Source organism: Bombina bombina, chromosome 6 (assembly GCF_027579735.1).
Source record: "Bombina bombina isolate aBomBom1 chromosome 6, aBomBom1.pri, whole genome shotgun sequence".
Taxonomy (NCBI): domain Eukaryota; kingdom Metazoa; phylum Chordata; class Amphibia; order Anura; family Bombinatoridae; genus Bombina; species Bombina bombina.
Window position 1 is genome coordinate 119,799,676 of NC_069504.1, and position 16,719 is coordinate 119,816,394.

A 16,719-nucleotide genomic window follows, 5' to 3' on the forward strand; every position below is an offset into this window, starting at 1 on the left:
GATAAAACTTCTGAAAGACAGCTTACAAGGTGTGAAAAGACACATACTCCTATCAGAGACCTGTAGAAAAAGAAAGAACAGAGTAACCAACTCTGGCTTTCTATAACAGGGATAGTAACAATGTTAGAAGGAAGGCAAAGACAACATCACCGCCTTCTAACTGCTAAAAGCCACCACTACCCTTACTCAAGAGATTGACGTGGACACAGCTAAACCCCAATTCTTACTTGCAGGGAAAAATATCCATAAAAGGAATACATATCTTCAGACACCAACTTTGCATGTCCTCCATTGACAGAGGCAAAGACAATGACTGGGGGTTATGGGTAAGGGAAGTGACACTTAACAGCTCTACTGGGGTGCTCTTTGCCTCCTCCTGTTGGCCAGGAGGGAATATCCCACTAGTAATTGGAATGATGTTGTCATAGGAAAGAAATAGGGGGTGATCAGGTAATAAGTTTAAAGAGAGTGTGAAGGGGATCAGAACCGGGCAGATAGTTATTTTTAAAGGGACATGAAACCCAAAATGTTTTTTTCATAATTCAGATAGAGAATACAAATTTAAAAACTTTCCATTATACTTTTATTATCTAATTTGCTTCATTCTCGTGGTATCCTTTGTTGAAGAAGCAACAATACACTATTGGGAGCTAGCTGAAAGCATTGGGTGAGACAATAACATAGGGTATATATGTGCAGTCACCAATCAGCAGCTCCTGAGCCTACCTAGGTATCCTTTTCAACAAAGTATACAAAGAGAATAAAACGTAATAAAAACAAGGAAAGAGGCGCCACATGTGTGAATCAATATTTCACTAGTTGATAAGATGTGACAACCACAGGGTACTCACAAGGTGTAAAGGCACCCACTTGTGCCAGTGGAGACAGGCTGGTTTTCAACAGCAGACCAGCTAGCTGGGAACTGGCAGGATGCTGGAATCACAGGCCTGGATGACCCCTGATAGCTGACTGGGTAAAGGTACAGCTTGGATCCCAGAATGAGGGTCAAAGAGGTGAAGGAGAGGCTATATCAAACCTCCCAAGGTAGCGTAGATGGAAGTATGTACAAAGCACAAAGAGCTATTGATAAAACTTCACAAACTTAATAAAATAAAAGCAAGTTAAAAACAGCTCATGCTCAATGTGTACATACAGTAGGTCTGCAACGTGTTTATTTTATTAAACTGACTTTTATTTTATTAAATTTGTGAAGTTTTATCAATAGCTCTTTGTGCTTTGTACATACTTCTATCTACGCTACCTTGGGAGGTTTGATATAGCCTCTCCTTCACCTCTTTGGCCCTCATTCTGGGATCCAAGCTGTACCTTTACCTCCTCACATTCCCGTCTACAAGATTTCTCAAGACTGGCTCCCATCTTATGGAACTCTCTGCCTCGCTCCACAAGAATCTCCCCTAGTTTTAAAAGCTTCAAGTGCTCCGTGAAGACTCTACTATTCAGGGACGCTTACAACCTACACTAACCTTCCTATCTTCACTGCAATCCCCTAAAACCCCATAGCATGTAAGCTTATGAGCCCAGCTGTTTGTAGTTCACCTTCATAAGAGCCGACTACAAAAGTGCAACTCTCGGCAGAACCCTCTCTTTCCATTTGATCTCTGTAATAGTTTTTTTTATATACCACCCATGTTCATAGCGCTGTGGAACCTGTTGGCACTCTACAAATACCTGATAATAATAATAGAAATATAGGTTCACAATTTAGCAACCGTTTGGTTCTAACCCTCTTCAATTTTTAAGCTGGCTATATGTTTCTAATAGTGGTTTACAATACTGGCAATTTTAAGTTCTAAACCTGGCTCAGAAAATCAGGACATCTACATGGAATATCAGCAACAGCAATGTTCAGAGCACAGAGGCTAAAAACATCACAGCAATTAGCTGTACCTCAAGCCATCAGCGACATGCAGAGCTATTCTGTGCTGAAGGGTTCGGGTGAGGCTGGCACTGTCCTGCAGAAGCAGATGATCCAATGAACCCTTTGGAGCTAGTTCCATCACTAGCATTCTTGGCCGCACTCCAGCAGCTAACAAACATACCAAACTAGGGTGGTGAAGCTGACTGAGAACTGTAAGTTCCTGAAAAACAACACATAAAAACTGTCATTAAAAACTGATTTACAACCTGTACAGCAGGAACGGACAATTAACAGAAGCCAGGGAGATACAGAAGCTACAATTTTAAAATCACATAGAAGCCAAGAAGCAACTTTGTAACTATAAAAGTGTTTCAAACATACTAAGATACAATGGATGTTTGTGCTTGGTTGGACCATATTAGGTAGCATATGGAAAATATTAGACCATTCTAATTAATATTTGAATATTAGTAAACATTTATTTTAATTAGACAGATATACTAACAAAAACATACATTCAGAAGAGTTACTGGTAAACAATGAAAAGTAATGTGATTAATACATACGTTTATTCCAAAAAAGGAACATTAAAGTGTTATACAAACAAAAAACTAAAATGCTCTTATTTTGCTATGTTTAACCTGTTTTGTAACAAGCAAGTTAATTTAACATGTTCCTGGAAGTGGCTGTCCAGGACCAAGTATGTTAAATTAATAGTTAGCAAAACAGAGCTGACTAACTCATCCTGATTAGTTTGGTTGGGTAAAGGAGGGATGGGACAAAAGTCTCATGCCCTTTAATTCCATAGTAACTATTCTCCCTTCCCTGTAGGGCAAAGTGAGAAGTAGGAGAGTATGGGGAACACCAGGTGAGTTACTGAGGATGTCACCCTATTCTACCCAGTACCGGGGTCTTCCAATGTTGTCCCATCCCTTCCCCCATCCCCACAAAATACCAGGGTATACCCCAGGGATAAATAGCGTGGGGTCTGTTTTGTTTTGCCTGAGATAGGGGGTTTGAAATGGGGAAAATAGTATTGTAACAAATAATACATACAAACATTTATTTTAAAGAAATCACAGGAAATTTGTATCCCAACCCTCTCTTACCACTGCAACCAACCAATCAAATCAGAGGGTATGTGCCCTCACCATCTCACCAAACAAATTAGAGGCTCTGGGGCTTTTGGCTCAATGTGTCTTGCTGAGGAGCAGCAGTGCTGTACATAGGGGCATCTTTATCTATATATTTAAACATTTGATAATCAAAAACCTTTGTATAAAAATAAAATTGATCATGTTATTTTTACCATGGTATTTCTAAAGCTTTGTTTAAAAGTTTTTTTTATAATAACAATCTACTTTACCTGTCTTAAAAGCCTTGGGGAAGTATGTCTGTTAAAAATTTTCACAGCTACATCTTCTCCTTTATATGAAGCTCGATAAACTGATCCAAATCCGCCATCACCTGAGTAAAACAGATTTTATGTCCAATTAATCAAAATGAAACAGTTTCTTATTGCTGTATAAAACCTTCTGTGATTTGATGCACTGCTTGACTAGTTAAAATTAATACTTTTTTATCAGTGATGTAAGAACCAAGACTGTAAGAAGATTCAAGAACATCTGGAATATGCACACAATTTAAAAGAACAGTAAAATGAGAATTAAAGGAATACTCTAGTCAAAATTAAACTTTCATGATTCAGATAGAGCATATACATTTAAGCAACTTTCTAATTTACTCCTATTATCAAATTTTTTTATTTTTTTTTCTCTTTGTATCTTTATTTGAGAAAACAAAATGTATGCTTACCAGATAAATTCCTTTCTTTCCTGGCAGGGAGAATCCACAACTTCATTCATTACTGTTGGTAATATCAACACCTGGCCACCAGGAGGAGGCAAAGACACCCCAGCCAAAGGCTTAAATATTGGCAGTATATAAACGTATGTAAGGAGGACCAAGTGAAACCTGTCTATGATTAAGTTCTATTGCTGAAAGTACCCAGTCTAAATTGAGCCCAAACCCTTCACAAGTGTTCCTGTAGGGAACAAAGCAGTACACAAAGTCACCAAACTGTTCCAAAAATAATTTCCTAATTTATGAGATAGTAACCCCGGATCCTATAGAGGCTATAAGGTGTCACACTGTGACCCATGGAAGTCCCTGCATAAACCTTAGGGGAAACGAGAAACCCACTTGGTCTTTCCCCTAGGTTAAATTAAATTTACCCTCCAGGATCTATGCCGTGGAACAGGCACAGCCTCTCAAGTGTGACAGTTTCACCGTGGTATTCTGACAGGGACCTGAGTGCAAAAGGAAAGCAGTGTAACTCATTAACACTAATTACCCAGGAGCTGTTAGATAGGTAGTCTAGATCAGATTGCAGGAACACTTTCCCTGCATCTCCGGACACTAACGTTCATCAATACTCTCACTGAGAGGTTTATATGACTACTTTAATCTCCAGTGCTCACCTAATGGGAAAATACCCATTAAAGGACTATCCATATCTTCTGACACTTCTCTGCCATCCTCCTCTAGTGACGAAAGGCAAAGAATGACTGGGGGGGATGGGGGAAGTGGGAGGGATATTTAAGTCTTTGGCTGGGGTGTCTTTGCCTCCGCCTGGTGGTCAGGTGTTTATATTCCCAACAGTAAGGAATGAAGTCATGGACTCTCCCTACCTTTGGAAAGAAATCAAGAATGTAAGCATAGGAGCCAGTCCATTTTTAGTTCAGCACCTGGGTAGCACTTTCTGATTGCACCACAGCAGAGCTGTATATATAGCTCCTCCCTTCCCCTCCACCTCCAGTCATTCGACCGAAGGTTATAGGAAGAGAAAGGAAAAGCTAAAAGGTGCAGAAGTGTAAATAAGAAAAATAAGAAAAACTTAAATCTGTCTTAAATTGACACGGAGGGCCGTGGACTTGTCGTATCGTAGAAGAAATCAATTTATTAGGTAAGCATAAATTTCCTTTTCTTCTACAAGATACGACGAGACCACAGATTTCATCCTTACTCGTGGGATACAATACCAAAGCTACAGGATACGGATGAAAGGGAGGGACAAGACAGAGACCTAAACGGAAGGCACCACTGCTTGTAGAACTTTTCTCCCAAAAACAGCCTCAGAAGAAGCAAAAGTATCAAATTTGTAAAATTTGGTAAAAGTATGAAGGGACGACCAAGTCGCAGCCTTACGAATCTGTTCAACAGATACATCTTTTTTAAAGGCCCATGTGGAAGCCACAGCCCTAGTAGAATGAGCCATAATTCTTTCAGGAGGCTGCTGTCCAGCAGTCTCATATGCCAGGCGGATTTAGATGCTCGGCAAGTATTTAGAATCTTTGATTTTCTGACCTCTGTCAGAAATATTTTAATGTCTACCGAGTCTATCAGAGTTCCCAAGAAGGGAACCCTTGTCTGTGGAACTAGTGAACTCTTTTCTATGTTCACCTTCCAACCGTGAGTTCTCAGGAAAGACAACACTGTGCCCGTGTGAGACTTTGTCAGTTGATACGTTGATGCCTGGATCAGAATATTGTCCAGATAAGGTGCCACTGCTATGCCTTGCGGTCTGAGAACCGCCAGAAGAGACCCTAGAACCTTTGTGAAGATTCTGGGTGCTGTGGCCAACCCGAAGAGCCACAAACTGATAATGTTTGTCCAGGAAGGCAAACCTTAGAAACTGATGATGATCCTTGTGGATAGGAATATGAAGGTAAGCATCCTTCAAGTCCCCGGTAGTCATATATTGAGCCGCCTGGATCATTGGTAAGATTGTTCGTATAGTCTCCATCTTGAAACTTGTTTAGACACTTGAGATCTAAAATGGGTCTGAAATTTCCCTCTTGTTTGGGAACCACGAAAAGATTTGAGTAAAACTCCTGTCCCTGTTCCGAATTTGGAACTGGACAGATTACTCCCATGGTAGAAAGGTATTTTACACAGCGTAAAAACGCCTCTCTTTTTATCTGGTCTACAGATAATCTTGAAAGATGAAATCTCCCTCTTGAGAGAAAATCTCTGAATTCCAATTGATAACCGTGGGTCACTATTTCCAGTAGGGGGCAAAGAACGAAAGTCTGCCCCCTACTAGATCCGGTCCTGGATCGGGGGCCGCCCCTTCATGCTGTCTTTGTAGCAGCAGCAGGCGTCTTGGATTGTTTACCTTTATTCCAGACTGACTAAGATTGGGTAAAATTCCCTTCCTGCTTTGTGGAGGAAGAGGAAGCAGAAGGTCCTCCTTTAAAATTCCGAAATGAACGAAAATTATTTTGTTTACAGACTTATCCTGAGGTAGGACATGGCCTTTACCTCCTGTAATGTCAGAAATGATTTCCTTCAATTCAGGCCCGAAAAGGGTCTTACCTTTAAAGGGAATAGCTAAAAGCTTAGTTTTTGAAGACACATCAGCAGACCAAGATTTGAGCCACAATGCTCGACGCGCTAGAATAGCAAATCCTGCCTTTTTCGCCGCTAATTTAGCAACTTGAAAAGCAGCATCAGTAATAAAAGAATTAGCTAGCTTGAGAGCCCTAATTCTATCCAAAATGTCATTGATTCAGAACTCTATCAGAGCGCCAACTTAAGAAGGCAGGGTCTTGGATACACCAAAAACTTTACAAATGTATTTTAGTGTATTTATTATAATACAATAAAAACAATAATAAACGGTGGACTTGCAACAATGTTCATGTGTGTTTTTACCAGTATTAATGGAGCCCAATATTGTACTTAAACAGTATTGATAGCTAAAATTAACAAATGGTTTATTTAAAAATCACAATCCTCAGGATTTTAAAAATATTAAAAACAGAAAATCTTTTTAAAAGTAAAACAATCTAAAAGTCCCTCATGGATCCATGTTAACAGTCTAGTAATTCTTCCAACCATTCATTGGAGCCAATATGTTCACTGTTGACACTAATAACTGCTTGTATGCAGATAAAAAACCCTGACGGTCTGGGAAACTCCCTTTAGCAAAGCACTAAGTGGGATAACCTGTATATCTCAAATAATACTTTCCGCGGTTTAAGTGGAGAGCAGAGTATAGTTAAACTCTCAATATCTCCTAACTATCAATATCATTCGGTAACCTGATTGAAATCCTCAAAATGGATCCTAGATCCTTGTGTGGCAGTTCAAATACAAGTCAACAAATGTGTATAAATAGATAGATAAACGTGATTAATATCGTTGTTCAATGACGCAATAAAATTGCTGTGACAATTTAAAAGTCAAAAATTTTTTTCCAATGTTAGAGTGACTTCCTAAAACCAATACATAGCCTAATTTGAAATCCTTTCAAAAAAACGTGCTAAAATAATCTTTTAAAAAAACGTGAAAAGAGAACAAAGTAAAATACTCAAGTGAAAAAAATATATACTTGTGAAAAATAATGCAGTGAAAAACAATCTGGTGAATAATCCTCAATTCAGTGCTAGTTCCAAAACTGTATAAAAAATGTCAAACTAGTTCATTTGAAGATGAGTGGTGTTAAGTAAAAATCAACGATTCTGTTTGCAAAAAATGTTAAGTTTAAATATCCTCACAGTCCTATGCGTGCGAGATTTTTCAGGCAGCCCTGGGTCCCTTTGCCCTCAAGTGTATGGTCCCTCAGCCTTTTCAAGCCTTTGTTCCCTCTGCTTGCTAGCTCACGGTCCCTCTGCCGAAAAAATATATAATAGTGTAGATTGCTACAGATATGTGAATAATGTGAAATAACACTTACCAGCCAACGCGTTTCGGTCCGAAATGACCTTTCTCAAGACTGGTTTTACCTATTAGGCAGGGCATTTAAATACCCTGTCGCAAATGATCTTTCCATAGCACCGGAAGTGTTTGTTTAACACCTCCGTTTTTTGGTTATTCCTCTTGGTGTCATTCTAACATATGTTTATAGCTGTGGTAACTTATATAATCCTCCTATTGTTTGCAATCTGATAAATAAAAACCTTTGTATAGTTATTTCTTAGGTTATTTTCTAACCCGATTTTCGTCCATTTCTATTGGTTATTCTGGTGGCCTAAATTCCACCTGTAATTCGCTGTTCTTGGGGGTGTGTGAAAAATATGCTTTCTTATTGGGTGGTTTGCCTTATGCATGTACTTGTATTTCCTTATGGCACTTGGTTCAAAATATCGCTACAAAAAATCCACATTTAATCTGCTTTAGCTATATTCCTAATGTTCATGAACTTTTTCAATACATTATATCTTAAGGCATTTCATTGTCGTTGGTGATCTTTTGGCCTTCTCAATTTGTTTGGGTTATACTGGTAAGCTATATTGCTCCTTTATTAGCTGCCCTCAGGGGTGTGTGACATATGGGTTTCCCTATTGGGTGTTTGAACCCATGTGTGTCCATCCCTATTGGGTGTTTAAACCTATGTGTGTCCATCTATTTTCCTATCAGCCGATAGGTTCAACCTTCTTCATAGTGAGAATCGCCCCAGGGGAAACAAAAAGTTTATATTCATTAGTGATCCTCTAAATGTATCCCTTTTCTTAAAATATTAAATGAGTCTGTAAAGTTAACTCGCCCTTATGTTTCGATATAAAAATATATTTCTCAACCAGAATATTTTCGTGAATTTGCCTTATTCACTAATATCGCTCCAAGAATGAATTTCTTTTTATTTTTTGCTTTCCTATAGTACATATAATCCGCAACCTTCATTTCTGATAGCCGTTCTGAATCATAATAAATCCATCAGTTTTTCACTGTCAGCAATGTATTTGACTCTATGTCTGCCGGTTCGAATTATCGGGGCTTGAAATTTTAATATTGGTTGGTCATAAACAATCTTCATTAAGATTCTTTTAATATCAAAACCTTCTAGGTTACTTCTTCTTAGAGTAATTCTTTTTAGAATCATATATGAGCTTATTGTTGTGAGGCGGGTGTTACTGTGATACATTAACCCTAGTGTTGAGGGGGAAGAGTGATGTATGCTGAAGGGGACCTTGGGCTAAAATTCTATTCACGAGTGGGTCGATTGGTTTAATGTTAGTTTTTTCTTTGTTCATATGTGGTATTCAGTTTTCTTTCTTTAAATGGACTTTGTACAATCCATATACACACTAAAAAATGTTTTTTTGGTTCTCATGACCCTTTTATTTCCAAGAGGTTCTATATGTGATTATTGGTATACAATATATTGAATATTTAAAATCTATGTGGTTGTTGGTATATCTATATCTTAAATATTTAAAAAGTCTTCTTTAGAAGTGTTTTAACCTCAATGGTTAGTTATTAGCATAAACAGAGAGGACATTTCCACTCCAAATTTATGTTCCTACAGAAATTAGGATTATTATCTTCATATAAACAATGAGACTTTCATATAGGGTGTTTGGTAGCACCAAATGTTGTGGACTGCTCCTATAGCTGATGAGAGATATCTTTTCTATGAGAGTTGTTTGTTATTCCTTAACATTAAGTCAAGCTGAGTGTGGTAAGATAGACTTCAAATATCAGAAAATAAATCTATGGGAATGTTTATTGTGATTTAGATTAAGTGTGATTGGAGGTACAGTCATTTTCCAGATGTTTCCATTTTATTTTTCCGGGTATTCCTTTCTACCAAATAGGATAAGTGTGGTTTGGAATTGGTCACTGGATAGGGTCTATGAGGTAAGGGGGTTTAGGATTTAGGTTCTTCTATCCAAAGAATTCAAACGTATCAATTAAAGTTGCAGTTTGACCGTTCTCAGTTCAAGTTTAGGAGGTGGGCCAGATCCTCTTTGTTGTTCAACCCTCTTGGGTATAGACAGTCCATGTAAAATATCCATTTGGATTCTTCTGTCAGTAACTTTTTTTCATGATCTCCCCCTCTCCAATTAGTAGGGACCTTTTGTATCCCTATATATTTCAAGGTTTTGATATCCCCCTGATGCTTTTCGGAGAAGTGTTTGTAGAGGGGGGTTTCTTTGTTAAGTTTTTCGATACAAAGAATATGCTCCCGTATTCTGTCCCTTAGTGGCCTTGATGTTTGTCCAACATATTGAAGGCCACAGGGACATTGGAGTAAATAAATAAAATGGAAACATCTGGAAAATGACTGTACCTCCAATCACACTTAATCTAAATCACAATAAACATTCCCATAGATTTATTTTCTGATATTTGAAGTCTATCTTACCACACTCAGCTTGACTTAATGTTAAGGAATAACAAACAACTCTCATAGAAAAGATATCTCTCATCAGCTATAGGAGCAGTCCACAACATTTGGTGCTACCAAACACCCTATATGAAAGTCTCATTGTTTATATGAAGATAATAATCCTAATTTCTGTAGGAACATAAATTTGAAGTGGAAATGTCCTCTCTGTTTATGCTAATAACTAACCATTGAGGTTAAAACACTTCTAAAGAAGACTTTTTAAATATTTAAGATATAGATATACCAACAACCACATAGATTTTAAATATTCAATATATTGTATACCAATAATCACATATAGAACCTCTTGGAAATAAAAGGGTCATGAGAACCAAAAAAACGTTTTTTAGTGTGTATATGGATTGTACAAAGTCCATTTAAAGAAAGAAAACTGAATACCACATATGAACAAAGAAAAAACTAACATTAAACCAATCGACCCACTCGTGAATAGAATTTTAGCCCAAGGTCCCCTTCAGCATACATCACTCTTCCCCCTCAACACTAGGGTTAATGTATCACAGTAACACCCGCCTCACAACAATAAGCTCATATATGATTCTAAAAAGAATTACTCTAAGAAGAAGTAACCTAGAAGGTTTTGATATTAAAAGAATCTTAATGAAGATTGTTTATGACCAACCAATATTAAAATTTCAAGCCCCGATAATTCGAACCGGCAGACATAGAGTCAAATACATTGCTGACAGTGAAAAACTGATGGATTTATTATGATTCAGAACGGCTATCAGAAATGAAGGTTGCGGATTATATGTACTATAGGAAAGCAAAAAATAAAAAGAAATTCATTCTTGGAGCGATATTAGTGAATAAGGCAAATTCACGAAAATATTCTGGTTGAGAAATATATTTTTATATCGAAACATAAGGGCGAGTTAACTTTACAGACTCATTTAATATTTTAAAAAAAGGGATGCATTTAGAGGATCACTAATGAATATAAACTTTTTGTTTCCCCTGGGGCGATTCTCACTATGAAGAAGGTTGAACCTATCGGCTGATAGGGAAATAGATGGACACACATAGGTTTAAACACCCAATAGGGATGGACACACATGGGTTCAAACACCCAATAGGGAAACCCATATGTCACACACCCCTGAGGGCAGCTAATAAAGGAGCAATATAGCTTACCAGTATAACCCAAACAAATTGAGAAGGCCAAAAGATCACCAACGACAATGAAATGCCTTAAGATATAATGTATTGAAAAAGTTCATGAACATTAGGAATATAGCTAAAGCAGATTAAATGTGGATTTTTTGTAGCGATATTTTGAACCAAGTGCCATAAGGAAATACAAGTACATGCATAAGGCAAACCACCCAATAAGAAAGCATATTTTTCACACACCCCCAAGAACAGCGAATTACAGGTGGAATTTAGGCCACCAGAATAACCAATAGAAATGGACGAAAATCGGGTTAGAAAATAACCTAAGAAATAACTATACAAAGGTTTTTATTTATCAGATTGCAAACAATAGGAGGATTATATAAGTTACCACAGCTATAAACATATGTTAGAATGACACCAAGAGGAATAACCAAAAAACGGAGGTGTTAAACAAACACTTCCGGTGCTATGGAAAGATCATTTGCGACAGGGTATTTAAATGCCCTGCCTAATAGGTAAAACCAGTCTTGAGAAAGGTCATTTCGGACCGAAACGCGTTGGCTGGTAAGTGTTATTTCACATTATTCACATATCTGTAGCAATCTACACTATTATATATTTTTTCGGCAGAGGGACCGTGAGCTAGCAAGCAGAGGGAACAAAGGCTTGAAAAGGCTGAGGGACCATACACTTGAGGGCAAAGGGACCCAGGGGCTGCCTGAAAAATCTCGCACGCATAGGACTGTGAGGATATTTAAACTTAACATTTTTTGCAAACAGAATCGTTGATTTTTACTTAACACCACTCATCTTCAAATGAACTAGTTTGACATTATTTATACAGTTTTGGAACTAGCACTGAATTGAGGATTATTCACCAGATTGTTTTTCACTGCATTATTTTTCACAAGTATATATTTTTTTCACTTGAGTATTTTACTTTGTTCTCTTTTAATGTTTTTCGAAAGGATTATTTTAGCACGTTTTTTTGAAAGGATTTCAAATTAGGCTATGTATTGGTTTTAGGAAGTCACTCTAACATTGGAAAAAAAAAATTTGACTTTTAAATTGTCACAGCAATTTTATTGCATCATTGAACAACGATATTAATCACGTTTATCTATCTATTTATACACATTTGTTGACTTGTATTTGAACTGCCACACAAGGATCTAGGATCCATTTTGAGGATTTCAATCAGGTTACCGAATGATACTGATAGTTAGGAGATATTGAGAGTTTAACTATACTCTGCTCTCCACTTAAACCGCGGAAAGTATTATTTGAGATATACAGGTTATCCCACTTAGTGCTTTGCTAAAGGGAGTTTCCCAGACCATCAGGGTTTTTTATCTGCATACAAGCAGTTATTAGTGTCAACAGTGAACATATTAGCTCCAATGAATGGTTGGAAGAATTACTAGACTGTTAACATGGATCCATGAGGGACTTTTAGATTGTTTTACTTTTAAAAAGATTTTCTGTTTTTAATATTTTTAAAATCATGAGGATTGTGATTTTTAAATAAACCATTTGTTAATTTTAGCTATCAATACTGTTTAAGTACAATATTGGGCTCCATTAATACTGGTAAAAACACACATGAACATTGTTGCAAGTCCACCGTTTATTATTGTTTTTATTGTATTATAATAAATACACTAAAATACATATGTAAAGTTTTTGGTGTATCCAAGACCCTGCCTTCTTAAGTTGGCGCTCTGATAGAGTTCTGAATCATTTTGTTTCCCTTTTTTTGACCACTAGGGGTCAATTTATCTGAGCTAAGGGTCATTTTCAGCAGGCGCTTGGTGAATCTGTCTTAAACTATCCAAAATGTCATCTAACGGAGTCTCAACCTTCAGAGACTCTTCCAGGGCCTCAAACCAAAAAGCTGCTGCAGTAGTTACTGGAACAATGCAAGCCGTAGGTTGTAAAAGAAAACCCTGATTAATTAAATAATTTCTTTAGAAGACCCTCTATTTTTTTATCCATAGGGTCTTTGAAAGCACAGCTGTCCTCAATGGGTATAGTTGTACGCTAAGTCAGTGTAGATATAGCTCCCTCTACCTTAGGGACCGTTTGCCATGAGTCCCGAATGGTGTCTGATATGGGAAACATCTTCTTAAAATTAGGAGGGGGAGAAAACGGTATACCTGGTCTATCCCATTCCTTTTTTATAATTTCCTAAATTCTTTTAGGAACCGGAAAAACATTTGTGTAAGTAGGCACCTCTAGATATTTGTCCATTTTACACAATTTCTCTGGTGGTATTACAATAGGGTCACATTCATCCAGAGTCACTAAAAGCTCCCGAGGTAACAGACGGAGGTGTTCAAGCTTAAATTTAAAAGACATAACGTCCGAATCTGTCTGAGGTAACACATTCACTGAGTCTGAAATCTCTCCCTCAGACAGCAATTTCCTGACCCCCAACTCAGAACACTTTGAGGGTACAACTGCAATTGCTAATAAAGCATCAGAGGACATTAATACTTGACCTACTGCGTTTACCTTGTAACACTGGTAATTTAGATAATACCTCTGTAAGGGTAGTTGACATAACTGCAGCCATCTCCTGCAGAGTAAAGGAATTAGACGCACTAGAAGTACTTGGCGTCGCTTGTGTGGGCGTTAAAGGTTGTGACACTTGGGGAGAATTGGATGGCATATCCTGGTTCTCTTCAGACTGAGAATCATCCTTAGGCACACTTTCTTGACCTAAAATATGGTCTTTACAATGTAAGGCCCTTTCAGTACAAGAGGTACACAATGTAAGAGGGGGTTCCACAATAGCTTCTAAACACATAGAACAATGAGATTCCTCAATGTCAGACATGTTGAACAGACTAGCAATAACAACAGAAGTTGTTAAAAACACTTTATTTATTGCTTTAAATACATTTTGAAAAACGAGTACTGCGCCTTTAAGATATAAAAAGCGCACAATTTTTCCCAAACTGCTTCAAAAACGTTATTTTTCTTTGAAAATTAACTGAAACTTATTGTCTCCAAAAATTATTGCATCCCAGGAGTAAGGGGAGAAATAAACCTCTAAAGGTAACTTAAATCACAAAAATGTCAATTGTCACAAAAATACCACCTGCACCTCGCCACAGCTCTGCTGTGGCACCTACCTGCCCCCAGGGTACTTCGAAATGACTCGCCAACAATCCGGACAAGAGAATCACTGTCTAGAAGCAACCAGAGTTACTGCTTGCTGCTTCACAGCCAGGAGGAAGTGTGCATCTGAGCTTGCGAAACTAAGCCCCACCCATCATGGCCGATGTTCGAGTAGGCCTCAAACAACCGCATGGAGAAGCGTTTTTTTAAGCAACTAAGTGGAACATAAAAAACCCCAACAACATATCCAATTATAGTCACACCGGTTAATAAGTGCCAATAAAAAAACGATCAACAGTTTCTGCCTCTCCCAGTGTCTAACAAATGCCCATTATATGGTTGCCAACAGAATAAACCATAGGTCTCCAGTAACACCCTTCTATGTAACAGGTCTACTGCTTACCCCATTCCCTATAGGAAATAACTGCCAGCCAATTCTGATATATCCAGTCTCCTCAGAAATAAAGGGCTGCACATACCTCAATGCTGCTTGTAGCATGAAACCGTTCTCCACACTGAAGATGTCTCTTGTGTTACCTTCAGAAATCTTGTGGGAACTAACATGGATGTTAGTTACAGCTGCTAAGATCATCAACCTCAGGGCAGAAATCTTCTTCCATGTCCCCCTGACGGAAATAGTACTCACCGGTACCATTTAAAATAAAAAACTTCTTGATTGAAGAAACTAAAACTAACACCTCACTTTACCTCTTCCTAGTATAACACAGGCAAAGAGAATGACTGGGGGTGGAGGGGAATGGAGGAGCTATATATACAGCTCTGCTGTGGTGCTCTTTGCCACTTCCTGTTAGCAGGAGTATAATATCCCACAAGTAAGGATGAAATCCGTGGACTCGTCGTATCTTGTAGAAGAAAATCGATAATAGGAGTAAATTAGAAATTTGCTTAACATTGCTATTCTATCTGAATCATGGAAGTTTAATTTTGACTAGGCTACCTCTTTAAGCTTTCATAGCTTAGATAGAGCATGCAATTTTACTTCTATTACCAAATCTGCTTTGTACACATCTTTAGCACTATGTGACAACAGTGTTTGCAACATTAAATTGATAAATATTGTTGTAAACACTGCTGCTTTAGAGTTCTGAAGGCACATAATACTCTTGAGGTACTATGAACCCCTCTAGGTTTAATCTTTAAAAGGACAGTAAAGTCAAAACTTTCAGATAACTCATGCAATTTTATACAAATTTCCAGTTTACTTCTGTCATCAATGTTGTGTCATTCTCTTTGTATCCTTTGATTAAAAACATATCTAGGTAGACCCAGGATCAGCAATGCACTAATGGGATCTGGCTGCTGATTGGCAGATGCACATATATGTCCCTTGTTATTGGCTCATCAGATATGTTTATCTAGCTTCTAGTAGTGTATTGGGGCTCCTAGCTTTACTCTTCAACAAAACATATCAAGAGAATGATTCACATTTGATAATAGAATTAAGCTGTAAAGTTTTTTAAAATTGCATTCTCAATTCATACAATTCAGAAATAAATTAATAGCAGAATATTAGCTGCTGTCAAACTCAATGTTTCTATATTTTTCAAAACAATCTGAAAAGATCATACATATTCTAAACCACAATCATGCAAATGTTAAGATGAACTAAGAGGTTAGCTAGTGCATATGATAATTAAATGTCACTTGAGGGCTTAAGATAAAAATACGACCATGCGCACATACACATATTATATTTAATATTATTATATACTTTACCAAAGTATTTTTGTACCATTCCTATGTGGATTTTTTTTAAGTAATCACAATTAAAGGGATACTAAGCACAACATTCTTTTATGATTCAGGTAGGGCATACAATTTTATACAACATTCTAATTTACTTCTATTATCTAATTTGCTTCATTCTTTAGATATCCTTTGTTGAAGAAATAGTAATGCATATGGGTGAGGGAATAACACAAGGCATCTATGCGCAGTCACCAATCAGCAGCCTCTGAGCCTATCTAGATATGCTTTTCAGCAAAAGATATAAAGGGAATGAAGCAAATTAGATAATAGAAGTAAATTAGAAAGTTGTTTAAAATTACATGCTCTTTCTAAATAATGAAAGAAAAAAAAAAATTGTGTTTCATGTTCCTTTAAGTTCCTAATTTTATACCATTATTTACACAGGGGTAACTACGTGTAATGGTCAGCCTCACAAAACACCTGACATGGAACACAAAATAAAGAAAAACACACAAAAACAAAATTTATGCTTACCTGATAAATTTATTTCTCTTGTGGTGTATCCAGTCCACGGGTTCATCCATTACTTGTGGGATATTCTCCTTCCCAACAGGAAGCTGCAAGAGGACACCCACAGCAGAGCTGTCTATATAGCTCCTCCCCTAACTGACATCCCCAGTCATTCGACCGAAGA

The 16,719-nt window shown here is 37.4% G+C and overlaps 1 protein-coding gene across 3 annotated transcripts in view; it reads right to left on the bottom strand.

Annotated features, from left to right (window-relative positions):
• Positions 1-16,719, bottom strand: part of LRRK2 (leucine rich repeat kinase 2) — a 649,887-nt gene that overhangs the window by 171,643 nt on the left and 461,525 nt on the right. For all 3 annotated transcript variants that reach the window (XM_053716587.1, XM_053716586.1, XM_053716588.1), the window contains 2 exons: positions 3,246-3,346; positions 1,909-2,099 (listed from right to left, as the gene is read on the bottom strand). In XM_053716587.1, the coding sequence (XP_053572562.1) occupies positions 1,909-2,099; positions 3,246-3,346 (292 nt within the window). The remainder of the gene's footprint in view (positions 1-1,908; positions 2,100-3,245; positions 3,347-16,719) is intronic.